The sequence below is a fragment of the Protopterus annectens genome, chromosome 10.part0 (genome assembly GCF_019279795.1).
Source record: "Protopterus annectens isolate FY-2018-M chromosome 10.part0, PAN1.0, whole genome shotgun sequence".
Lineage (NCBI taxonomy): Eukaryota > Metazoa > Chordata > Ceratodontiformes > Protopteridae > Protopterus > Protopterus annectens.
This window is the reverse complement of record NC_056744.1, coordinates 116,163,276-116,191,089: the sequence shown is the minus strand read 5'-3', so window position 1 is coordinate 116,191,089 and position 27,814 is coordinate 116,163,276. Positions and strand designations below refer to the sequence as shown.

Genomic DNA, 27,814 nt, shown 5'->3' with positions numbered 1-27,814 from the left:
TTGTTGGGTCAGCAAGTGAGAAGTTTGAGGCAATATCCATGCTGGACCTTGAGACAAGCTGTTTAGGATTGGGTACCAGTGCTGGCGTGGCGAGTCTGGTGCAATCAGTATAATTTTTGGCTTTTCTTGTCTGACCTTTAGGAGTACCCTGGGGAAGGAGAGGCAATAGAGGAAAGGCATATACTGTTAGATTTTTCCAGCTGAAGGATAGGGCGTCCACTCTCCATGCTTGTTTGTGATAAATCCTTGTGCAAAATCTCTGTAATTGGCAGTTGTGAGGGATGACAAATAGATCTATGTCTGGGCATCCCCATTTGCTTGTTATCATGTTGAAGACTTGTGGATCCAGTTTCCACTCGTGGGGATCCATGAGGTTTCTGCTTAGTTCGTCTGCCAGAGTATTTGTTTTTCCTGGCAGGAATTGTGCTTGCAGGTGAACTTGATAAGTCAATGCTGTGTCCCATAAGGTCATAGCTTGTCTGCAGAGGGGGTAGGAATGTGTACCTCCCTGCTTGTTTATGTACCACATGACCATAGTATTGTCTGTCTTTATCAGTAGCTGTCCTGGATGAAGTAGATCCTTGAAAGCTCTCAGGGCATTCTGAACAGCTATCATCTCTTTTTGATTGATGTGAAGATGCATCTGGCTTGCAGGCCATGTGCCCTGAATACATTTTCCTGCCATATGGACCCCCCAGGCATAATCTGATGCATCCATTGTCAGTGTCTGTCTGGCTGTGGTTAAAATGAAAGGCAGACCATTGTTGTGGTGACAGGCCTGTGCCCACCACCAAAACTCCTGTTGCAGGCAGGGGATGAGGGTAATTACTGTCTCCAGGTTGTGGCAATGCTGAGTCCAAACACTTTTTAGATACCATTGTAGTTTCCTCATATGCAGTCTGGCATATGGAATTAGTAGAATGCAGGATGCCATGAAACCCAAGGGCTGCAGGATTTTCCTTGCAGTTAACTGGGTGTTTGTTGTCAACTTTTTGAAGTAAGAAGTCAGTTGTTTTTGTTTGTCTGGTGTGAGATAGAGAAAAGCCCTGCAAGTAGGATCCAAGTGCAAGGCAAAACAAATTGTCAGTAACTGAAAAAATGCCAGCACAAAACTCAGTATACATCAGCAACAAAACTACAGCAATACTAAGGTAAAATTTAAGTGTTTTAATACATATCGAACAATTCAATAATCCAGACCGGTTTCAGCCTAACATGGCTTTCCTCAGTGGAACAAGAAAAGTACAAAACTTGTACCAGTATTAAGCCAGTATAAGCCATGTATTATTGAATTGTTTGATATGTATTAAAACACTTAAGTTTTACCTTAGTGTTGCTGTAGTTTTGTTGCTGATATATACTGAGTTTTGTGCTGGCATTTTTTTTCAGTTACTGGCGTGAGATAAGCCATCTGGGCAGTTGTATTTAAGCTTGCACCCAGGAATATTATATCTTGAGAGGGTACTAGTTTTGATTTATTTTCGTTTACTGTGTACCCTAGGCAAATTAGTAATCTTTTTACAAACTTCAGATGCTTTAGAAGAATGTCTTTGTTCTCTGCTTGAATAAGGCAGTTGTCCAAGTAGGGATACATTTGAATTCCTCTTTGTCTGCAAAATGCAATTACCGGTGCCAGGCATTTTGTAAAGACCCTGGGGACAGTAGATAAGCCAAAGGGCAGTGCAGAGAATTGGTAGTGCATTGAGCCAGCTATGAATCTGATGTATCTTCTGCAAGATTGTCTGATTGGGACATGCAGGTATGCCTCTTTTAGGTCCAAAGTTACGAGCCAAGCCTTATTGCCCAGCATGGGCAGTAGCTGCTGTAGAGTCAACATCTTGAATTTTGGAACCTCCAGAAACGTGTTTAGAATAGACAGGTCCAGTATTGGTCTCCAGGCTTTGTCCTTTCTGGGTACTACGAAAAGTCTGGAGTAAAATCCTTGCCCATGCTCTTGTGGTACTTGCTGAATGGCCCTCATGTCCATGAGGGCTGTAATTTGCTTTTGTGCCTCTGCCCATTGATTGTGTGGCAGGTCTGGCATACCTTTTGCCCTTGGTAGGGTGTGAAAGTGGAACCTATAGCCTTGGGATACTATGTTCAAGACCCATTTGTCTTGGGTAACCATTTGCCAATTTGATGAAAAAAGTGCTAGTTTCCCCCCTAAGGGGGCTGCCAAAAGAAAAGTGCTTGGATCTGGCAGAGGAAAGTCATTGGGACTGTTTCCTGTAAGGTTGTGACTTGTCTTCTCCGCTTTTGGAGGGAGGTAGGAGCACCCCATTGTTTAGGCTTGTATGAGCCGTGGGGCTGAGATCTGCCTGTGGGACGTCTGTATCTGCCTCTTTGTGGTCTGTCTGACACTGGAAAGGACCAATTTTTAGAAGGCCAGTTCCTGCTAAATCTGGGTGGCTGTACCTGTAAGAAATCCTTAACTGGCTGCATGGATTTCGCTTTACCCTCCATTTTCTTCAACACCTCTTCTGCTTTAGCACCAAACAAAGTATCATGCTGTAATGGGGCATCTAATAATTTTGCTTTAACATGATCAGGCAGATTCTGATGTCCTTCAAGGATGCATCTGCAGTCCTTACAAATGGGTTGTCCTGTCGTCAGGCAGCCCTTCGGTCGGCCGGATTCCAAAGTCTGGGTCTGGCCTCGGCTGGTGTCGCACTTCACCCAACGTCATAGCTGCAGTTCTTCGGGTATAAAGGCATCAGCCGACGCCATTTTCCTCAGTGTTTCTTGCCCCAGATGCCAGGTGCCCTCTAGGAAGGCTAAATTTGGATAAATGCAAATGGTTCCAAATAGTAGAGAGCAAACAAAAAATAAGCATGTATGTACATATATACAAACAAATACACCATAATAGATTCCCCCAGCTAGCTACAAGATGGGCAAATACCCTAGGAGTACCACAGAGGGAAGGAGGGTGGGTAATCCTGACTGCAGATGCATGCCTATCGGACATCTACATTTATGGTAGGTACAAAACTGTACTATGTCCTTCAAGGATGCATCTGCAGTCCTTACAAATGGGTAGAATACCATAGCCAAACTGGGGGAGGAGGAGAAATAGATTATGGTGTAGATAAGATCCCTTGCAAAACAGCAGTGGCAAAACCTGCTCGGGATCTGGAGTATAAAGGTAAATTATAATGCTTGGCAAATGTATGCACGGAGCTCCAAGTAGCAGCCTCTAAAATGTCTTTGGTAGCCACTCCTCGTAAAAAAGCTGTGGTAGTGGCTGTCGCCCTTGTAGAGTGAGGCCTGATGTTTTCTGGAGTTTTCTTTCCATGGTAGGAGTAACAAAATCTAATGCAATTTCCTATCCACTTATAGAGATTGTCTGTTTTGAAATTGCTTTTCCTTCCATTCCTGTTGCATATGCTACCAGTAGCTGGTCAGTTTTTCTATTGCTCTTGGTCCTGTCCAGGTAGTAACGTAATTGTCTATGTACATCCAAGGTATGCAGAAGTCTTTCTCCCCTGTTTTGTGGGTTGGGGAAGAATGTAGGTAGGTGGATAGCTTGATTTAAAGATACCCTGGAGACCACCTTTGGCATAAAAGTAGGATTTGTTCTCATGGACACTCTATCTTGATGGAAGATCAGGAAGGGCTGTACTGCCATTAATGCCTGTAGCTCAGATACCCTTCTTGCTGAAGTGATTGCAAGCAGGAAAGCAGTTTTCCATGATAAGTACTGTAAATTTGCTGTTGCTGCTGGCTCGAAAGGAGGGAGTGTCAACTTTTCTAGCACAAAGTTCAAGTCCCATGCTGGCAATGGCGGCTTCCTGGGTGGCTTTACGTTTTTAATCCCTCTCAGAAACTGCCTGAGCAGAGGATGTGAGAATACTGGAGGATCCAAGTTGTATTCTACTGAAATAGCTGATGCATGAATCTTAATGGAAGAATAGGACAGGCCGTTGTGGAAGAGCTCTGCCAAGTATTCCAGGATGTTAGCTATGTTTACCAGTGACACATTCTCTCCTTTTGCAGTACTCCAAATGAAATATCTTTTCCATTTAGCTGAATAATTTTTTCTTGTTGAGGGTCTGCGAGCCTCCAAGATAATGTCTTTAACCCTTTGAGATAAATCTGGGTTATTTGGTCTTATGCAATGTTCCAGGCAGTCAGCTGCAGTGTTTTCAGGTTTGGATGCAGGGTTTTGAAGTTGTTCTGTGTTAAGAGCAAGGGAACTAGGGGCAGAGGCCATATTTGTTCCCGAGACATACTCCTCAGTAATGGGTACCAATGTTGCCTTGGCCAGTCTGGAGCTATCAGGATGATCCTTGGACGGTCTTCTTTGATCTTCAGTAGCACCTTGTGCATCAAAGGAAGAGGTGGGAATGCATATGCTGTCAGGTTTGTCCAACTGAAAGATAGGAGTCCACTTTCCAAGCAAGTGGGTGGTACGTCCTTGTGCAGAATTTTTCAGTTGGTGATTGTGTGGGGATGCAAATAAGTCTATTTCTGGCAGTCCCCATTTCCCTGTAATGGTTTTGAAGATGTCCGGATGCAGCATCCATTCGTGGGCATCTGTGGTAGTTCTGCTTAGGATGTCTGCTAGTATATTTTCTTTTCCTGGCACAAAAATTGCTTGTAGCTGAATGTTGAAGCTCAGTGCCACATTCCAGAGGTCCATTGCCATCCTGCATAGAGGGTATGAATGTGTGCCTCCCTGTTTGTTGATGTACCACATAACTGTGGTGTTGTCCGTCCTTATCAGCAGTTGACCCTGTTGAAGAAATGGTCTGAATGCCTGAATTGCCAGTTTTACTGCCAGCATTTCCTTTTGATTTATGTGTAGGTGCAGCTGGTCTGGAGTCCATAAGCCTTGTATGCACTTGTCCAGCATGTGTGCCCCCCAACCGAGGTCTGAGGCGTCTGTTGTGATGGTCTGGCTTGGTTGAGTGCTGTGGAAGGGCAGTCCCTTGTTTGATTGACAGGCCTGGGCCCACCATTGGAATTCTTGTTTCAGGCATGGAATTATTGGAATTTGGGTTTCTAGGCTGTGCTTGTGCTGAGACCATAAATTCCTTAGGTACCACTGTAACTTTCTCATATGTAGTCTGGCATGTGGAATTAATATTATGCAGGATGCCATGTAACCGAGAGCTTGCAGGACTTTTCTTGCTGTTAGCTGGTTCTGCTTTGTTAATGCCATGAAGTAGAAAGGGAGTTGTTCCTGTTTTTCTACTGTCAGGAATGTCATTTGTTTTGTTGTGTCCAAATCTGCACCCAAGAAGGTTATCCTTTGGGATGGTATCAGCCTTGACTTTTTTATATTGACTGTGTATCCCAGGGCTTGTAGTAGATGAATGACCCTTTCCAAATCTTTTGTTAATTTGATTTTGTTGTCCGCTTGTAACAGGCAGTCGTCCAGGTAAGGGTAAATTTGAATTCCCTGAAGCCTGCAATGAGCAATTACTGATGCCAGGCATTTCGTGAATACTCTGGGCAGTAGATAAGCCAAAGGGCAATGCTGAGAATTGATAATGCTCTGATCCTGCAAGAAATCTGAGGTATCTTCTGCAATTTGGTCGTATGGGGACGTGCAGGTATGCCTCCTTGAGATCTAGAGTTACCAGCCAAGACTCCTTGCCCAGCATGGGAAGAAGCTGCTGTAAGGTCAGCATTTTGAATTTTGGAACAATGAGGTATGTGTTTAAAGCGGACAGGTCGAGAATAGGTCTCCATTGGTTTTCTTTTCTTGGTACCAGGAATAGTCTGGAGTAAAATCCTTGCCCTTGTTCCATAGATGGTACCCTTTCTACAGCTCTCATCCTTAGTAAGTGAGTTATTTGTTCTAGAGCTTCTGTCTTCTGATTTGGAGGTAGGTTTGGCATTCCTCTCTTCCTTGGTAGAGTATGGAAGTGAAACCTGTAACCTTGGTCTATTGTCTGTAAAATCCATTTGTCTCCTGTGATGTAATGCCAGTTTACTGAAAATAAGGCTAGCTTTCCGCCTAAGGGTGCCTCTAGTTGTTCCCTGGTAGGCGCTAGAGCCAAGTCACTGTGATTGTCCTGTGGAAGTGGTGGTGGCTGGATCTGTGGCTGTACCTCTTTGGTTGTTAGCCTGCCACTGACGTCCCCTGTAGGCACCTCTGGATTGACCCCTGCCTCTTGAGCGCCTATTCCTGCCTCTCGGAGCTCTGGCGGTGTCTGGAAAGGACCAATTCTTGGAAGGCCAGTTCCTGCTAAACCTTGGAGGCTGGACCTGCAAGAAATCCTTGACTGTCTGGACAGATTTTGCTTTATCTTCCACCTTCTTCAGCACCTGCTGCGCAGGGGAGCCAAACAAATTGAGCTTATCCATGGGAGCATCTAGGAGCTTTGATTTAACATGGTCTGGTAAGGACTGCTCTTTTAACCATGCATGTCTTCTGATCACTGTGCCAGTCATGGCTGATCTAAAGGAAGCCTCCAGTGCATCATAGCCGCATTTTAAGGAATGATTACTGACCTGCTGAATGTTATGTACCATTTCCTGTACAGATTTTTTGTCTAATGGTTCATCCGAGGACAGTTTTTTAGTTAATTGGTCTAACATAAATTCCTGATACTGAATGATGTGGAATTGACAGTTCAAAGCCCTAGCTGAAAGAGTAGCAGAAGTGTAAACTTTTTTACCCCATCTCTCTAAGGATCTAGATTCCCTTTCAGAGGGGAGGGGGTTTTTGGTAGAAGAAGCTGCTACAGCCTTGGGTCCCTGGGAGATAGTTTCGGGATCTGCAAAAGGGGCCTTATACAAATGATAATGTGTGTCCGAACCCTGTAGTACCTATCGGGCTTAGCAGGGGCCGGAGGAAGAGAATCAGGAGCAGTACAAGCATCATTAAAAGCATCATCCACAACAGTAAGTACTGGAGGAATGGCTGAAGGCCTATGCTGTGGCAAATGCAAAAAGGTTCTAAGCCTTTTCCTAGAGTCTGAAAAATCCTGGCCCTGCCATTGAAATTGTTCCCTCATAGCATGCAAGGTTTCCCCAAAAGAAAATTCCTCAGGCGGAGAGGCAGAAGGAATGGAGTCTTCTGCATCAGAGTCCTCATAAGGAGAGAAAGGGGCCTTCTGGAGGGTTTGAATTATCTGATTCATCAGAGGAGCCATCTGAAGAAACTGGCTCAGGGGGCTCTACTCTAATCCTCTTCTCTGGAGGTGGGTGAGAGACCCTGTCTGGATGAGGTTGGGATCCCCGGATTAAAGAAATGAGATCCTCTGCTAGACTAAGCATTTGTGAACTAGAGCTAGGCCTGTGAGAGGGGGTCTTAGCAGGCACAGTTTTGGTAGTTTTAGCTGCTTTAGCCCTGGCAAAGGCCTTAATCGACATGGATGCAGGAGGCCTAGCAGCTCCACGTGCAGGGGTAGAAATATCCAAAGGGATAGCATCAGATAAATCCTGCGAACCTGCAAGACCAGGTGTGATTTCAGTAGCAGATTCAGCCTGGCTGGATGAAGCCTCGGTAAATGGCAAGCTTTCGGCCGAAGGAAGAACCGTGGACTCGGTTTCAGCCGAAACCGAGACACTCGCGGTTGGCTTAACCGCGGTTTCGGCCGAAACCACGGACCGCGAGTGTCTGTCCTTTTCCTTGCGTTTTTTTAGACATTTGCGTAGTCGGAGTATCCGACGGCATAATGTAAGCGAAATCGGAGCCGAAAAACTCTTCAGCAAATTCCGACCGACGTCTAAGTGTCCGTCGGTTGAAAGAAGCACAGGCTAGACAAGCTGCTACGTCGTGGTCTGGGCCTAAGCAAGGTAAGCAGTAAGAGTGGAAATCTTTATGAGGTATTTGTTTCCCACAAGTTAAACAGTTATTCACTTTTTCTGACATCGGCTGAGGCAAGAAAGAGTCCCCAACGGGGTACTTAGCTTTTTAGAAGTCTTCGGTAATTGTAGAAGTAATCTCTGGTTCTGACCGACCGGCACTTGCGAACAGCTTCTGCTTCGGGCCACGGCAAGAAAGACTGGGGAAAATGGCGTCGGCTGATGCCTTTATACCCGAAGAACTGCAGCTATGACGTCGGGTGAAGTGCGACACCAGCCGAGGCCAGACCCAGACTTTGGAATCCGGCCGACCGAAGGGCTGCCTGATGACAGGACAACCCATTTGTAAGGACTGCAGATGCATGCCTATCGGACATCTACATTTATGGTAGGTACAAAACTGTACTTTCCTTTAACCAAGCATGCCTTCTAATAACAGAACCTGTAGCAGCGGCCCTGCAAGAGGCCTCCAGTGAATCATAACCACAATGCAAAGTATGCTTTCCCACTTGTTCAGCTGCATGCAATAAATCCTGCATTTCCTTGTTCTCTGAACATTCAGAATTTGTCAACATTTTCTGTTTATGCAGTGACGTTAAGTATTGCTGATATTTAAGCATATGAAACTGACAATTTAAAGCCCTTACAGCCAAGATAGCAGAAGTGTAAACTTTTTCCCCACATCTGTCCAGTGCTCTAGAATCCCTATCAGAGGGGACAGGGTTTTTTGCAGTGGAAGCTTTGACCCCTGTGGGACCCTGAGATATAGTTTCTGGGTCAGCAGCGGGGGTTTTTATATAGGAATTTATGAGAATCCGGGACCCTGTAGTATCTGTCTGGCTTAGCAGGTGCAGGAGGTAAAGACTCGGGGCACAGGCCGGACTCTGAAAATACATCATCTACAATGTCTAGAAGAGGTGGAATAGCAAGGGGTCTGTGCTGAAGAAGTAGCAGAAAGGCTCTGAGTCTTTTCTTAGATTCAGAGTAATCTTTCTCTCCCAGTGGAAATGCTCCCTCATGGTATGCAGGGTTTCCCCAAAAGAATAATCCTCAGGAGGAGAGGCTGAAGGAATGGATTCTTCAGCATCAGAGTCCTCAAAGGGAAGAATAGAATAATCCTGTTCAGAAGAGGAATCAGAGGAAATAGAAACCTGATCAGAAGAATCATATTCTGTCTCTTGCCTAGGCCTCTTATCAGGAGGGGGATGGGAACCCCTAATCAAAGTAATTAGGTCTTTGGCCATTTTAAGCATCTGTTTTTTAGGCATGGAAGTTTGAGTAGGAGAATGCTGTACTTGTTTCTTTGTCTTTAGAGCTGCTTTAGTCTTTGTCTTTGATGCTGAAAATGGTTTAACATATAACTGTGTAGGTCTGAAGACACCCTCAGAAGCCGATGCCTGCTCAGCAGCTCCGGACCCATCTGAGGGAATGATTTCTGAGTGTCCAATGCCTTGAGTATCCAGAGGCCCAGTCAGCTCCACATGGGAGTCTGAAGCGGCTTGTGGCTCTGAGGTAGTGGGTGCCAGGGGCTGCAAACACGCCTCACTGAGAATCGGCGACTGGCTTAACGGAGGCCTCGTCATCGGTTTTGGACCTTGGATGCCTATCTTTTTCCTTGTCCTTGCGTTTTTTGTAAACTCTGGTCGTCTGCTGTTCTGACGGCATTATATAATTAAATCTTCGGCCAAAGTAATGCAATGCAAAATTGAACCGACGCTTAATAGTGCGTTGGTTAAATCTAGCACAAAACCGACAGCTAGCAACATTGTGGTCAGGGCCTAGGCAAGGAATACAGTAAGAGTGAAAATCCTTATGAGGTATTTGCTTCCCACAAGAAATACAATTGTTAACTTTTTCTGACATCTGTCTGGAGCAAGAAAAAAGTTTCCCCAACGGGGTACTTAGCTTTAATAAAGACTTCGGTTCTGAAATTCGGATATGAAAATCTCAGGAGTTGGCCGACCGGCACTTGCGAATTGCTTTTGCTTCGGGCACCATGCGGCAATTAAGACGGAAGAAAATGGCGTCGGCTGCATCTTTTATACCCCAGTCCGCTAATGATTGGTAGTTGATTTTTATGTGCCGAGTTACCAGCCCTGACGCACAACCTTCAACGAAGGTACGCCCATTCATGCATGTCTCCACGCAGAAGACGCTCTAGCTGAGAATCGAACCGGACAGCGTCTTACTGTGAGGCGACAGCGCTACCGCAGCACCACCACAGCGGATGCGACATGGATAAAATGATGCAGATGTTTATTTGCGCACAAATTCAGATGGGAGTCTTGCAGGCCCCGTCTCCCTCTGGAGGGGGGAGCTCGCTTCCCTTCTTTACACCCATATCTCCTTCTCCGACCCGACCCCCGATTTCGGAGTACATGAATACCAGAGGTTCCCTAGTTAGGGAGTTGGCGCCGACAGCTACCTGGTGCGCATCGGATCCGAGTGGGTCTTAGAGCCATATTCTGAGTGTCGGATCCGGGGGGTGGAGTTTTTTTTTCCGTCAGCGCTAACCTTGGGTCACGGCCACCTCTTCGACACTCCGTCCACTTCAGGCCCGGCTCCGATCCCCGCATCGTATCTCGGAAGAGCGGCTCCCTTACTGGTGTCCCAGGAAGCTTGCTCTCCTTCGGCGTTCGACATTGTGGAAAGGGTCCTCTCCAATGGGTCAAGGCCCCTGACTATATCTTCGGACTCCGCCCCGACTCCCTCTGCTTTTGGTATGACTCCCATCGTTTTACTGCAGGGACAGCCTGTGCTCGAGGAGCCCCAGGCGGTTTCCCTTGAGGAACAACAATTGGGTTGTGAGCCCACTCCGGAGAGCCCCACTGGAGAGGTTCTTCGCAAGCATACATGCAAGAGGAGGCACTTGGACTCCTTTCCGGAGTCCCTCACTGAGGACACTGATTTGGATGATGGTGAAAGTTCCCCCAGATCACCTCCCAAGAATGTCTCCTTTGGAGGCATCATGGAAATATTGTGCCAGCGGTGAGGTTTGTCCACCCCAAAACCTTCTTTGGATGAATCAGTGTTCCTGGAGGCCTTCGGCACTAGGCCATCTACTTCCTGGGTGCCCCCTCCCCCACAGATCCATTAGTTGACTTGGTCACCTCACGGGCTTGGAAGGAACCGGACACCGTGGAACCAATCCCAAAATGCCTTGATAAAATCTTAAGCTCCACTGCGGACAGACCAGCTTGGAATAAAGGGTGGTCTGGTGGTAGCAGCCACCACCAAGAGAGAGCTAGCCCAGGAGAGTTTCTCGGTCCATCCTCCTGACCGTGAGTGTAGGACGATGGATCATCTAGGGAAGCGGGTGTATGCTTCGGCAACCTTTTCTATAAGGACGCTGAACTATCTGGCCCACGTTACTCGACTACAACGCAACCTGGTTAAGGAACTGACTGAGTCCCCCCCACAGTCAGTGTCGCAGAAGGAGAGGTGTATGTCCTCTGCGAGGATGGCTACCTTGACAGTGGTTTCTAATACATCCATGTGACGCCTCTCGCATGCTAATGAAGGAGCGGCTAGGGAGGCTGGGTCTGGTGTTACTATGAGGCGTCACGCCTGCCTCAGGTTGTGTCAGTTTACGGAACACTTCAAGGTGTCTTTTGCAAATGCCCCTTATGATAGTTCTTCCCTCTTTGGAAAGACCATCCGTGACACCTTGGTCCAGAGTGCGAATGATGTGAAGACGCTGTCTGCCATCGAAATCCGCTTCTCGAACCCTCAAGGATCCTTTTCCTGGAATCAGTGAGGGCAAAAGAAGATCTTTTTCTGGAAGTCTCAGTATTCCCGGGACACTCGGGGCCCTTCTTCCCCTACAGGCAGACGCCGGCCCAGAGGCAGAGGGGATCAGAGGAATGTTGGGTCTCAAGAACCATTCTCTGACAGGCCTGCACAGCAGCCCTGAGGAGTTGCCCTGCTGCTGTACTCTGGAGGCAGTCGGGGGACGCCTGTCATTGCACCTGACGGCATGGGAGTCAGTGTCATCAGACCATTGGGTGATGTCCTTCAAGGATGCATCTACAGTCCTTACAAATGGGTTGTCCTGTCGTCAGGCAGCCCTTCGGTCGGCCGGATTCCAAAGTCTGGGTCCGGCTTCGGCTGGTGTCGCACTTCACCCGACGTCATCGCTGCAGTTCTTCGGGTATAAAGGCATCAGCCGATGCCATTTTCCTCAGTCTTTCTTGCCGCGTGGCACCCGAAGCAGAAGCTGTTCGCAAGTGCCGGTCGGTCAGATCCAGAGATTACTACTACCGAATACTACTTCAAGACTTCTAAAGCTAAGTACCCCGTTGGGGACTCTTTCTTGCCTCAGCCGATGTCAGAGAAAGTGAATAACTGTTTATCTTGTGGGAAACAAATACCTCATAAAGATTTCCACTCGTACTGTATACATTGTTTAGGCCCAGACCACGACATAGCAGCTTGTCTAGCCTGTGCTTCTTTTAACCGACGGACGCTTAGACGTCAGTCGGAGTTTGCTGAACAGATTTTCGGCTCTGATTTTGTCTATATTATGCCGTCGGATCCTCCGACAACGCAAATTTCCAAAAAAGAAAAGAAAAGGACCGACAGTCGCGGTCCGCGGTTTCGGCCGAAACCGCGAGTAAGCAAACCGCGAGTGTCTCTGTTTCGGCCGAAACCGAGCAAACGGTTCTTTCTTCAGCCGAAACCATGCCTTCTACCGAGGCCTCCTCTAACCTGGTAGAATCGGCTTCTGAAATCCAACCTTCTGTTGCGGTTTCTCAGGAATTATCAGACACTATTCCCCTGGATATTTCAACCCCTGCACGTGGAGCTGCTAGGCCTCCTGCAGCCATGTCTATTAAGGCCTTTGCCAGGGCTAAAACAGCCAAAGCTTCCAAAACTGTGCCTGCCAAACCCCCCTCACACAGGCCCAGCACTAGCTCTCATATGCTTTCTTTGGCTGAGGATCTAATTTCTTTAATTTGTGGATCCCACCCTCATCCAGACAGGTCCTCTCTCCCACCTCCAGAAAAGAGACCTAGAGCAGAGCCCCCTGAACCAGTATCCACTGATGATTCCTCTGATGACTCAGAACACACAGACCCTCCTGAGGCTTCTTATTCTCCTTACAAAGACTCTGATGCGGAAGAGTCCATTCCTTCAGCCTCTCCTCCTGAGGAATTTTCCTTTGGGGAAACCTTGCATGCTATGAGGGAACAATTTCAGTGGCAGGGCCAAGATTTTTCAGACTCCAGAAAAAGGCTTAGAACCTTTCTACATTTGCCACAACATAGGCCTTTAGCTATACCTCCAGTTCTTTCTGTTGTAGATGATGCATTTAATGATGCTTGCACTGCTCCTGATTCATTACCTCCGGCTCCTGCTAAGCCCGATAGGTTCTACAGGGTCCCGGACACTCATCACCATTTATACAAGGCTCCTTTTGCAGATCCAGAGACTATCTCCCAGGGCCCTAAAGCTGTGGCAGCTACTTCTACTAAAACCCCTCCCCTCTGAAAGGGAATCCAGGTCCTTAGAGATGGGGTAAAAAGTTTACACTTCTGCTACCTTGTCAGCTAGGGCTTTGAACTGCCAATTTCATATGATTCAATATCAAGAGTTTATGCTTGACCAGTTAACTAAAAAGCTGTCCTCTGAAGAATCTTTAGATAAAAATATGTTCAGGAAATGGTACATAACATACAGCAGGTTAGTAACCATTCTTTAAAATGTGGCTATGATGCACTGGAGGCTTCCTTTAGATCAGCCATGACTGGCACAGTTATCAGGAGACATGCATGGTTGAAAGAACAGGCATTACCAGACCATGTCAAATCAAAGCTTTTGGATGCACCCATGGACAAGGTCAATTTATTTGGTTCCCCTGCTCAGCAGGTACTAAAAAAGATGGAAGAGAAGGCGAAATCTGTACAAACGGTGAAAGATGTCTTACAGGTTCAACCTCCAAGGTTTAGCAGGAACTGGCCCTCCAAGAATTGGTCCTTTCCGGACTCCTCTAAGACTCAGAGAGGCAGGAATAGGTGTTCTAGAGGCAGAAACCAATCCAGGGGTGCCTACAGGGGACGCCAATGGCAAGGTAACAACCAACGTGGCACGGATGCAGCCACCACCACTACAACAACTCAATCACAGTGACTTGACAGTGGCATCGCCTACCAGGGAACAACTAGAAGCACCCTTAGGCGGAAAGCTAACCTTATTTTCAAAAAACTGGCATTGCATCACAAGGGAAAATGGATTTTGCAAACTATAGACCAAGGTTACAGGTTCCATTTCCATACTCTACCAGGGAAGAGAGGAATGCCAAACCTACCACCTACTCAAAGGACAGAAGCTCTAAAGCAAATATCTCAGCTATTAAGAATGAGAGCTGTGGAAAAGGTACCATCTATGGAGCAAGGAAAGGGATTTTACTCCAGACTCTTCCTGGTGCCAAGAAAAGAAAACAAATGGAGACCCATTCTAGACCTGTCCGCTTTAAACACATTCCTTATTGTTCCAAAATTCAAAATGCTGACCCTACAGCAGCTTCTTCCCATGCTGGGCAAGGAGTCTTGGCTGGTAACTCTAGATCTCAAGGAGGCATACCTGCACGTCCCCATAAGACCAATTTGCAGAAGATACCTCAGATTTCTTGCAGAATCAGAGCATTATCAATTTTCAGCATTGCCCTTTGGCTTATCTACTGCGCCCAGAGTGTTCACGAAATGCCTGGCATCAGTAATTGCTCATTGCAAACTTCAGGGGATCCAAATTTATCCCTACCTGGACGACTGCCTGATACAAGCGGACAACAAAAACAAGCTAACAGAAGACTTACAAAGAGTCATTTACCTGCTGCAAGCCTTGGGATATACAGTCAATATAAAAAAGTCAAGGCTGATTCCATCCCAAAGAATAACCTTTCTGGGTGCAGAGCTGGACACATCAAAACAAATGGCATACCTAACTGCAGAAAAGAAAGAGCAACTACCTCTCTACTTCTTGGCATTAACAAAGCAGAACCATCTAACTGCAAGAAAAGTACTGCAAGCTCTAGGCTTCATGGCATCCTGCATAATTCTGGTCCCTCATGCCAGACTGCATATGAGAAAGCTACAGTGGTACCTAAAGAATTTGTGGTCCCAACACAAGCACAGCCTAGAAACCAAAATTCCAATAATCCCATGCCTGAAACAAGAGTTCCTATGGTGGGCTCAGGCCTGTCAATCAAACACAGGATTGCCCTTCTGCAACAGCCAACCAAGCCAAACCATCACGACAGATGCCTCAGACCTCGGTTGGGGGGCACACATGCTGGGCAAGTGCATACAAGGCTTATGGAATCAAGACCAGCTGCGCCTACACATAAATCTAAAGGAAATGCTGGCAGTAAAATTGGCAATCCAGTCATTCAGACCATTTCTCCAAGAAGGTCAGTTGATGATAAGGACAGACAACACCACAGTTATGTGGTACATCAACAAACAGGGAGGCACCCATTCATATCCTCTATGCCGGCTGGCACTGGACCTATGGGATGTGGCCCTGAGCTACAACATTCAGTTACAAGCAATTTTGTACCGGAAAAGAAAACATTCTAGCAGACATATTAAGCAGAACTACCACAGATGCCCACGAATGGATGCTTCATCCGACATCTTCAAAGCCATCACAAGAGAATGGGGATTCCCACAACTAGACTTGCTTGCATCCCCACTCAATCCCCAGCTAAAGAAATTCTGCACAAGGACGTACCACCCACTTGCTTGGAAGGTGGACTCCCTATCTTTCAGTTGGAAAAACCTGACAGCATACGCATTCTCACCACTTCCTTTGATGCACAAGGTGCTTCTGAAGATCAAAGAGGACCGTCCAAGGATCATTCTGATAGCTCCAGACTGGCCAAGACAACATTGGTACCCATTGCTGAGGAGCATGGCTCGGGAACAAATATGGACACTACCCCTGATCCCGTTACTGTTAACACAGAACAACTACAACATCCTGCATCCAAACCTGAAAACTCTGCAGCTAACTGCCTGGAACATTACATAACAGCAATTAACCCAAATTTATCCCAAAGGGTTAAAGACATAATCCTGGAGGCTCGCAGACCTTCAACAAGAAAAAATTATGCAGCAAAATGGAAAAGATATCTCATTTGGAGTACTGCAAAGGGAGAAGATGTGACACTGGTAAACGTAGCCAACATCCTGGAGTACTTGGCAGAGCTCTTCCACACAGGCCTGTCCTACTCTTCCATCAAGATACATGCATCAGCTATTTCAGCAGAATACAGCTTAGATCCTCCTGTCTTCTCTCACCCCCTGCTCAGACAGTTTCTGAGAGGAATTAAAAATGTAAAACCTCCCAGGAAACCACCATTGCCAGCATGGGACTTGAACTTTGTGCTAGAAAAATTGACTCTTCCTCCTTTCGAGCCAGCAGCAACAGCGGAATTACAATACTTATCCTGGAAGACTGCTTTCCTGCTGGCAATAACTTCAGCAAGAAGGGTCTCTGAACTACAGGCATTAATGGCAGTGCAACCCTTCCTGATCTTCCATCAAGATAGAGTGTCCATGAGAACAAATCCTACATTTATGCCTAAGGTGGTATCCAGAGTGTCATTAAATCAGGCTATCCACCTACCTACATTCTTCCCAAACCCACAGAACAGGGGAGAAAGACTCTTGCATACCTTGGATGTACACAGATAATTACGCTACTACCTGGACAGGACGAAGTCCAATAGAAAAACTGACCAGCTTCTAGTAGCATATGCCACAGGAAAGGAAGGAAAACCAATTTCAAAACAGACAATCTCCAAATGGATAGGAAATTGCATTAGATTTTGTTACTCCTACCATGGAAAGAAAACTCCAGAGAACATCAGGCCTCACTCCACAAGGGCTACAGCCACTACCACAGCTTTCTTACGAGGAGTGGCTACCAAGGACATTATAGAGGCTGCTACTTGGACCTCCGTGCATACATTTGCCAAGCATTACAATTTACCTTTATATTCTAGATCCCGAGCAGGTTTTGCCACTGCTGTTTTGCAAGGGATCCTAGCTACACCATAATCTCTACTCTTTCCTCCTCCCCTTGTTTAGCTATGGTATTCTACCCATTTGTAAGGACTGCAGATGCATCCTTGAAGGACATAGTACAGTTTTGTACCTACCATAAATGTAGATGTCCGATAGGAATGCATCTGCAGTCAGGATTACCCACCCACCTTCCCCTCTGAGGTACTCCTAGGGTATTTGCCATCCTTCAGCTAGCTTGGGGGGGATCTATTATGGTGTATTTGTTTGTATATATGTACATACATGCTTATTTTATGTGTTTGCTCTCTACTATTTGGAGACATTGGCATTTATCCAAATTTAGCCATCCAAGAGAGCACCTGGCATCTGGGGCAAGAAACACTGAGGAAAATGGCGTCGGCTGATGCCTTTATACCCGAAGAACTGCAGCGATGACGTCGGGTGAAGTGCGACACCAGCCGAAGCCGGACCCAGACTTTGGAATCCGGCCGACCGAAGGGCTGCCTGACGACAGGACAACCCATTTGTAAGGACTGCAGATGCATTCCTATCGGACATCTACATTTATGGTAGGTACAAAACTGTACTTTTCAGATAATATCCAGAGACTATTCCATCCCGTTTGTGGTTCCCCTCCACCCCTTCCAAGCACCTCCCAGACGTTCCACCCATGTAAAGGGAGGCAGCAGCACTAGAGATTTCCAAGCTGCTAAAGAAGCGAGCCATCGAACCCGTCCCCCTAGATCAGTCCTGATCGGGCACCTACTCCAGGTTCTTTTTGGTGCCAAAAAAGACGGGGGACTTAAGGTCCATTCTAGACTGTGTGCTCTGAACCTGTCAGTTGCCAAAGAGAACTGAAGTTCCGGATTGTCACCTTACAGTCCATTCTGCCATACCTGCAAGAGAGTGACTGGATGTGCTCGTTCGACCTCCAGGAGGCTTACTATCATATAAAGATGCACAGAAGCTCCAGGAGGTTTCTCTGCTTCCTGCTAGAGGCCAATCATTATCAGTTTCGAGCCCTACACTTTGGTCTCACCACAGTCCCCAGGGTGTTCACCAAAGTGATGGCAGTGGTAGCGGCTCTCCTGAGGCTTCAGGGAATTCAGATCTACCCTTACCTGGACGATTGGCTCCTTACTCCTCCCACCAAGCGTCTACTTTGCCAGACCAGAGACTATTTCCTACTCCTTGCACACCATCTAGGAATTAGTCAACACAGACAAATCTCTTCTGAACCCTGCCCAGGTTATAGAATACATAGAAGCACGGGTAGACATGTTACAGACAAAAGTCTTCCTGACCTCGGAGAGAATTCGAAGCATACGGATGCATGTTGATTTCATTCATCAATCTCATCTCCCCTCAGCAGAGTCGGTTTTAAGGGCCCTAGTCTCTATAGCAGCAACGATCAGACTCCTACCCTGTGCTCGCTTACACATGCGAATACTTCAGTGGACTCTAGCAGTGCAGTGGTCAATGTTGGATCTTCCATTGTCATACCCGATGCACTTAAAGCCTGCAATTCGTCCCTTCTCTGGTGGATGTATTCTTCAGAAATCTTGGAAGGACGACCTTTTGTCACAGCCCCCACCCAAGCCACAGTGACCACAGATGCCTCCCAACTAGGGTGGGGTGGGGGCCCTTGCTCGGGAAGGACATTTCAAGGCATGTGGTCCCCGGTCAGACCAGTTTGCATATAAACGTTCTGGGATTAGGGCAGTCCTTTTAGCGTTGCAGGCCCTTCATGCCTTTCTACCTCCGGGAACCATTGCGATTCAGTCAGACAACATGTCGGTGGTCTGGTATATCAACAAACAGGGAAGGAACAGATCTTATCTCCTTTGTTGCGAGGCCATGAGAGTTTGGGAATGGGCGATCTTCACCCGTCTTTTTCTGGTAGCATTGCACTATTCCGGGATGGTCCATCATTCTGGCGGACAAACTTAGCCGGCCTATTCTGATGCCTTTCGAGTGGTCTCTGAATCCTTCAGTAGTGGAGCAGATCTTTCTAGAGTAGGGTCAGCCTTACTGCGATCTTTTCGCATCTCCTTCCAGCACAAAGTGTACAGAGTTCTTCGCTCTGAACCCCCCACTGGAGGAATCCCCCAGAGATGCTCTAGTCCATGCTTGGCCTCCTGGTCTTCTTTATGCTTACCCTCCTGTACCCCTTATTCCAAAGTTCCGCTAGAAGGCTCATCGACTGGGGAGCAAGTGATCCTCATTGCCCTGTTTTGGCCTCACTAGGTATGGTTTCCCTTCCTTTGGTCTCATCTTCTAGCTCCTGCTTGGATCCCCTTCCGGATCTTTCACCCTTCGAGGGTCCTTCATCCGAATCTGGACAGTCTGAAGCTCACGGTTTGGCTGATCCAGTTTCCTTAATTGCTAGGACTCCCGGGTTGTCTTCTTCAGTCAGGGCTATTCTGGTGGCAGCTCATAAGTCGTCCACAAGGAAGATTTATTGTAGCAAATGGAAGCGTTTTTCCATTTGGGCCTCTCAAAGGAATTTAGATTCTTTCACGGCTCCCATTCTGGCTTTTTCAACAGGGGGCTAACTCGTCTATGGTGAAGTTTCAACTAGCCACCATTTCCCATTTTCACGTTGGTGAGAACTCAGCTTTTTTGGCCTCTTCCAGATTGTGCAAAGCCTTTATCAAAGGTACATTCCTCTTACGTCCTCCAGTCAAAGATCCTATTTCCCCCATGGGACCTTACTATGGTACTTCAAGCGCTGGTTGTCCTTTTCTTTGAACCTGAAGCAACTGTAGATCTTGGGTTTCTGTCTTGGAAGACAGCTTTCCTAGTAGGTGCCACCTCAGTTGGGAGGGTCTTAGAACTTCAGGCATTGTCTGTCAAGGTTCCATACATGGTTTTCCATAAGGACAGGGTTTCTCTTCACACCAATCCCTCCTTTCTTCCAAAAGTGCATCCGAGGACAATGTCAATCAGACTATCAATTTACCTGTTTTTTTTTTAAATTTCACAAACAAAGCTGAGTACAAGTTGTATTTGTTGGATGTTCATAGACCGCTACGTTTCTATTTGCACAGCACCAAATCTTTTCAAAAATCTGACCAGTTATTTGTGTCCTTTTCTAAACCTATTTTAGGTAAACCTATTTCCAAGGTAATCATTGCTAGGTGGATTTCTCTATGCATCCTTCACATTTACATGGATAAAGGTTTGTCTTCTCCGGGTCAGATTAGAGGTCATTCAACAAGGTCCATATCTGCAGCGTTTTGGTCTAGAGTATCCTTAGACGGCATTTGTTCTGCAGCTACTTGGTCCTCATCTCATACTTTTATTTCTTACTATAAATTGGACTTGACTTCTCAAAGGAGAGCGTCCTTTGATTCTGCAGTGCTCCAGAATATCCTTCCACGAGGGCCATCCAGATGTTAAGTAGCTGTACTCACCATAATGTTCCATCTGAGTAGTTCTACTTCATTTGTCTTCAACCATCCCTCCCTCCTTCCCTCTGGCCTTACCATATGGGCATTTTTCATAGGTGGTACATTGTGTGCATTAAAGTGGGTAGGGTCGGGTTGTTTAGTGTAAGGTGCAGCAAACTCGATCTGAGGGATGGAAGGTAATGCTGGTGTATTATGGATAGGAGGAGGAGTGTGGAGCTCAGAGCAGATGCTTGCTCGGATCCAGTACGGATCCAGTACCCCACAGTATGAAGACAAATGAAGTACAACTACTCAGATGGAATGTTATGGTGAGTGTATAACTTCTTTTTTAAGATGTCATATTTCTTTAAGAGACTGGTAATGTGATTTTAAGTGTAATTTAAAAGTCTGCCTCGCACAAGGTTATTTTATCTGATGAAGTCTTGGTGTTTTATTGAGACGAAAGCGCTTATCTATCGAAATAAAAGGCATTCAGTGTGTATTTGCAGTATCTCATATAAGTAATGAGTAGTAATTCTGAAATATGAATGTTTACAGAGAGAGAATTGTCAATGTAGTACAGATGTGATTTAAAGACTGCTGTCAGTGGATGAGAAGCTATCTGATGTACCCTCTAGTTTGTAAAATATAGCATGGTCTTTGACTTAGGTAACCGTTACTCGATGATATTGTCTTAAACAAAAAAGGGTATAGGCCCTTTTAGCAAACTTTTTCTTTATTGCTTGAGTTTGTTTAGGTATATGGAGAAAGTGCTCTTCTTACGTAATGTAGTCATTTGATTTGCTTTGCTGTTTGTTCTGTATCAGTTTTTGTCCTTTTAGCAGACTGTGTTTTTCTTTTGTGTGGGAAGTGTTACTCCAGAATAGGAATTTATAATGAAGTCTGTATTTGGCCCCATTATTTATTTTTCTTTTTTGAATGTAGAAGAAATTTTGGAACGTATGAAAACAAAGCAAGAAGCACAGATAGAAGAAATGAGAAGGAAAGAAGCTGAAGAAGAAAAGGCCAAAAAGGCTTTGGAAGACAGTGAGCACTCAAGTGCTGCAAGTAGTGAGAATGCCACAGAGCAGCTCACAGAAGAAAAGAGCAAGGAGGAAAAATCTGCAAAGGAGCAACCCGACAAAGAACAAATCAAGGGTAAGGCAACCTTTTAGTTAATTTCATTATTAAAGTTTAGGAAAGTGGATTCAGTAGTGAGAGCATCCAGTATAGTACTGGGCATTCAGTGACAGAAATTAAAAAAAAAAAACATGCAGTGAAATTAAAGTAGTAGTGCTGCTAGTTTTGTAAGAATGGCAGAATAGTGACTTGATAATCAAAGAGAAGAATCATAAATTATTTCTAGTATCAGGTACAGTATGATCTGTAAGTGTATTCTGCAAACAGGTACTAATTTAATTGGTTGCACCAAGAAATTTAAAACTTTGAGTGACTGAGTAATAACAGTGACTTGTAGTACTGTACATCGATTAATTTGCTATTATGAGGACAAGTCTTCATGCCCTCCCAACACACACACACACACACACACACACACACACACACACACACACACACACACACACACACACACACCATGTCCTTTGGGAAACAATTTAATGGAAAAATACATTAAGTGAGGGGGTCAAGAAACTTTCTAACTTGTATAAACATTACTAGGACCTAATGGATATTATGACACCCCTTGATCTGGGCCAGCAATCAAGGAGCCTGAGTCTTCATCACTGAGACCGGTGAGGGGTGTAACAGTAATGGATACACACACTATTTTCAGATGCAGCTGTCTGCATCAAGCACAATTTCCCTTAAGAGCACACAGGGAACACACTCATTCCGGGGACTGGGTTTCCCACTATACAGGCCTCCCCAGTAAGACTCCCCACTGTAGAGTTGAGTACTCAGCTGAGTGTTCCAAGTCAAGTCCTGCCTCACCCTCTCTGTGAAACCAGTGCTCTGTGTCCATGTTCCAAGTAGCTGATGCACACACACACTGAGATTTGATTTTCAAACACACCTGGGAAAGGCTGGCTCAGATTTACCAGCTCTGCAATTTTTGCCCAAACTATAAGGTAATTGTGTTGCTGCCAGCCAACTTCTCTAAGGCTCTTGCAAGGGTACCCAATTATACTGAGTAAAATTAATACTAATACAAGTGGTTGTGTTTGACCAATACAGCAAGGCTTTCAGGAGGGCCGTAGTGTCACCAAATAAGTATAAGTACTCTGAAAGGTTAAAATATTCTCTAAAAGACCAGCCACAATGAAAAGTTTAAATATATTTAATAATAATAAGAGAACATGAAAATGCTAAGTATCTATTTACAGTAAACACCAGAGTTTCAATCACAGGAAATATTAAAAATTAACACAGATTGAAAGGTTCACACAGATGCAGAAAAAACAGTACTTAACTAATCTTACTGTATTTTTCTGAGTGATGTAAAAAATTACTATTTCCTGGTTACTTACAAAAGCAAGGCAAGACGAAGTGGGTGAGTGCTCTTGCCAGTTCCAAAACAGCATGCCCTGAGACTTCTGTCACGTCTAGTATTAAAACATCATGTCAGTGCTGGATGACCGAATGACATCACATACATCTGGTCATCTGAGTCTGGTTCCCAAACTATCCCCTTTGTTAGAAACTGAACCAGAATTTAGCACGTATGTGTTACTGTACACACATAGCTTTGCTGAGATGTGTTATAGTATCTGAAAGCTATAAAACCATTTCAAAACTTCTACCCTTCTAGATTGGCAATTAGTTCAACCCTAAGGAGAGTACAGTAAGATTCCTAGTGCTGGTTTTCACAGACATTTGCCTGTGGCTGCATTCACAACTGTAAGATACAGTCTTTATGGCCTAAACCAGGTAATTGAATTTCAGGCTATTTTTCAATGTTAGCTGGACTGAGATTAAGCTCTCTTCTTCTCTTCCAGTATTCTCTATTACAGTATATTCATTTCAGCAGTTACAATACAGTCTGACATACAGGTGTATTTCTTTTCTGTCCAGCAGGACTCACTGTTGATACATTTTTAACACAAGCAGCTTTACAAATACATTTTCAACACAAGCACCTATACAAATCAGTTTGATATACAAATGACATAGCTAGCTATCCCTTCCCCCTTTCTCCACAGAGCTTATTTGTCAAATGTAGGTGAAGCTCTGAGAGGCTCTTAAAGGCTTATTTGTCAGCAGTTTGGGCAACCTTTTCTTTGTAAAAGCGGTTTTTGTTAAATTTCTTAGATTCAAGTTTGATCTTTACTTTCCTTTATATTTTTCAGAGTATTACTTAGCTGATAGTTTAGTCTAGGCCTGCTCAATCTGGTTGCAATTTTGTTGTAGCAGGCATCTTTCATGTTTTTTAATTGTGTATTTGGGCTTGATAGGTAATAACAGTTTCTTTGGATAGCTCTTTTAAATGTAGTAAGCATGTGTAAAGTCAGAGGACCTTTTCCTGGAACCAGAGTCTCGGTAGAAAGATGTGGTTCCACAAGATGCAAGGGTCTTCACAGGACTGCTATGAGACAGATCCCAAAGTGTCAGAAGGGGAAACACTAATAGCAGATGTATCCCTTGTGGCAGACTAGGCCCACAACACCAGGGCTTTAGTGGTCCTTTCTCAGAGAAGCTATTTCAGAGCTCCTGAAGGGCTGCCCAACTGCTGTACTCTGGAGGCAGTCAGGTAGCTCTTATCCCTGCATCCAGAAGCCTGGATAGCCATCACCAAAGACACCTGGGTGTAAAGTATAATAACCAGAGGCTACTACATATAATTTTCCCTTCAATCTCCCAGTCAGATCAAGAGAATTCCCAGTGTTCTACCCAGTCAAAGAAAAGCAGCAGCTGTAGAGTTAGAAAAGCTGCTGGCAAAAGGAGTCATCCAGGCAGTCCCTCCAGACCAGCAAGGATTCAGAACTTACGCAAGATTGTTTTTAGTGCCAAAGAAAAACAGGGACCCAAGGTCAATTTTGGATCTCAGCAAACTGAATCAATTTGTCAAACACTTGAAGTTCTGGGTGGTCACAGTTCAGTCCATTTTGCTTCTGTTGCATAGGGACAATTGAATGAACTTTAGAGTTCTCCAGAATGAGTACTATCACATCAAAATAGACAGGCACTGCAAGAGATAACTATGCTTCCAGCTGGGAGCCAGTCACTACCAGTTCAAGGCCCCAGTTCTTTGGTGTCACCACAGACTCCGGGGTGTTCACAAAGTGCATGCCAGTGGTCACAGCTCACTTGAGACTGCCAGGATTCTGGGTGTTTCCTTACCTTGATGACTGGCTTCTCTCTGCTCCTACCAAGCCTCTACTTATTCAAGTTGGGAACTACTTGCTCCATTTAGGTCTTCAACTGGGAATCACAGTGAACTACACAAAGTCTCAGCTCTCCCCTACTCAAGCCCTGGAATTCATTAGTATTAATGTGGGTATGGTGACACAGATTTCAAGCTTACCACAGACAAGGTTAAACAGTCTGCAGAGCCAAGCACCACCTGTTATCTTTCCCTTCCCCTCCAGCCAGGCTAGTCTTACAGCTTCTCTAATCTTTGGCAGCTTCCATGGTTTTGGTACCTTTAGCAAGGTTTTACATGAGGGCACTACAGTGGACAATTGCAATACAGTGATCTGTAGGTCATCACCATCTGACAGCACTGATTCAAATTATAAACATTTGCAGGGAACACATAGCTTGATGGATTCACGCAAAAGTCTCTCAGGGCCACCCTTTTATTCTTCCCTCACTCAAGGCCACAGTGACTATGGATGCATTCCAATTAGGGCAGGGAGGGGGCATTACTTTGGAAGGATGGTCCAAGGTATGATGGTCGCAGTTGGAGGTCAGTCTTCACATCAGTGTCCTTGAAATAAGAACATTCCTATCAGCTTTGCAGGCATTTCAAGATGTTCATCCTCTAGCGATGTTTGCTATTATAACAGACATGCCTGTGGTCTAGTACATTAACAGGGGGAACCCAATCCTATTTCTTATGCCAAAAAGCCATGAGAGAGTGGCAATGAGCGAACTCTTCCAGACACTTTCTACTGGCAGTGCACATTCCGAGTAAGTCTGACGTTCTGGCAGACAAAGTGTGCAGGTCCATTTTGCTTCCTCATGAGTGGTCTCACAGTCCATTAGTGGAGTAAGGGATATTTCTCCAATGGAGCCATCCATGCTGTGACCTTTTTGCATGTTGCCTCAATTCCATGTTTAAGAGGTAGTTTTCTCTGATCCCTCCAGATGGGGGGGGGTCACCAAATGACTTTCTGATTTACAATTGGCCGTCCGGGCTCCTTTATGCCCCCTTCGACTCCTATTCCCAAGTTTCTTCAGAAAGCATTTCATCGGAAGAGCAAAGTTATCCTCATTAAACAATTCTGACTTTGACAAGTATGGTTTCCATTTCTGTGGCCATGTCTAGTTCACCCTCCCTGGGTGTTGGAACCTTCTCAGGATTTCTATCTCAGCTATCCAGGATACATCACCCGGATATTCAGGGCCCTTGAACTGACTGCATTGTTTCTCCATTTCCAGTGATGACTAGGCAGTCCAGGCTTTCTTACCCGGTTACTTCATCCCAGAAAGTTTCTAGAAAAAGGATTTATAAGAGCAAATGGAAAAGATTTTCCATTTGAGCTCTCCAGGGGTGAATAGATGCATTTTCAGCACCTTTTCCAGCTTCCTGACTTCCTTGCGTCCACTTTCAATAGTAGACATAGTTATTCTACAGTTAAAGTCCAACTTGCTGCTATTTGTACTATCACTTAGGCAAAAAACATTCTTCATTGGTTTCATTTAGATTATGCATGGTCTTTCTCAAAGATACCTTTTAACTTTGACCACCTATTAAGGACCCTCCTCTCCTGTAAGAGTTTATAGTTCTTCAGGCTTTGATCCAGTGCTCCTTTGAGCCTTATGCCAAGGTGGTCTTAAAGTTCTTGTCATGGAAAACCATTTTTCTGGTTACAGTTACATTAGCTGGATGAGTATCACAGCTCCAGGTGCTCTCTTCCAAGTCACCATAGTTGTTTCTTCAGAAGGATAGGGTATCCGTTTGGACTGACTCTTCCTTTCTACCTAAAGTGGAATCAGAGCCTGCTATCAGTCAGTCCCTCAAACTACCTGTTTTCTTTCATAAATTTTCCTTCAAGGAAGAAAACATGCTCTCTCCATAGAACTAAAGATTACAGGAAATCAGACCAGTTGTGTATCTCCTTTTCTAAGGCTAAATTGGGTAAGGCAGTTTCAAAGATGTCCTTCAAGGATGCATCTGCAGTCCTTACAAATGGGTTGTCCTGTCGTCAGGCAGCCCTTCGGTCGGCCGGATTCCAAAGTCTGGGTCTGGCCTCGGCTGATGTCGCACTTCACCCGATGTCATAGCTGCAGTTATTCGGGTATAAAGGTATCAGCCGACGCCATCTTCCTCAGTCTTTCTTGCCGCGTGGCGCCCGAAGCAGAAGCTGTTCGCAAGTGCCGGTCGGTCAGAACCAGAGATTACTACTACCGAAGACTTCTAAAAAGCTAAGTACCCCGTTGGGGACTCTTTCTTGCCTCAGCCGATGTCAGAAAAAGTGAATAACTGTTTAACTTGTGGGAAACAAATACCTCAAAGATTTCCACTCTTACTGCTTACCTTGTTTAGGCCCAGACCACGACGTAGCAGCTTGTCTAGCCTGTGCTTCTTTCAACCGACGAACGCTTAGACGTCGGTCGGAATTTGCTGAGGAGATTTTCGGCTCCGCTTTTGCTTACATTATGCCATTGGATACTCTGACTACGCAAATATCTAAAAAACGCAAGGAAAAGGACCGACACTCGCGGTCCGCGGTTTCGGCCGAAACCGCGGTTAAGCCAACCGCGAGTGTCTCGGTTTCGGCTGAAACAGAGTCCACGGTTCTTCCTTCGGCCGAAAGCTTGCCACTTACTGAGGCTTCATCCAGCCAGGCTGAATCTGCTACTGAAATCACACCTGCTCTTGCAGGTTCGCAGGATTTATCTGATACTATCCCTTTGGATATTTCTACCCCTGCACGTGGAGCTGCTAGGCCACCTGCATCCATGTCGATTAAGGCCTTTGCCAGGGCTAAAGCAGCAAAATCTACCAAAACTGTGCCTGCTAAGACCCCCTCTCACAGGCCTAGCTCTAGTTCACAAATGCTTAGTCTAGCAGAGGATCTCATTTCTTTGATCCGGGGATCCCAACCACACCCAGACAGGGCCTCTCACCCACCTCCAAAGAAGAGGCCTAGAGTAGAGCCCCCTGAGCCAGTTTCTTCAGATGACTCCTCTGATGAATCAGATAATTCTAACCCTCCAGAGGGCCCTTTTTCTCCTTATGAAGACTCTGATGCTGAAGAGTCCATTCCTTCTGCCTCTCCGCCTGAGGAATTTTCTTTTGGGGAAACCTTGCATGCTATGAGGGAACAATTCCAATGGCAGGGCCAGGATTTTTCAGACTCTAGGAAAAGGCTTAGAACCTTTTTGCATTTGCCACAGCATAGGCCTTTAGCCATTCCTCCAGTACTTACTGTTGTGGATGATGCATTTAATGATGCTTGTACTGCTCCTGATTCTCTTCCTCCGGCCCCTGCTAAGCCCGATAGG

General features: G+C 45.6%; 1 protein-coding gene across 2 annotated transcripts in view; it reads left to right on the top strand.

Moving 5' to 3' along the window:
• The window catches only part of BPTF (bromodomain PHD finger transcription factor), a 3,500,764-nt gene that overhangs the window by 720,562 nt on the left and 2,752,388 nt on the right, over positions 1–27,814 (top strand). For both annotated transcript variants that reach the window (XM_044085088.1, XM_044085087.1), the window contains exon 4: positions 21,128–21,340. In XM_044085088.1, the coding sequence (XP_043941023.1) occupies positions 21,128–21,340 (213 nt within the window). The remainder of the gene's footprint in view (positions 1–21,127; positions 21,341–27,814) is intronic.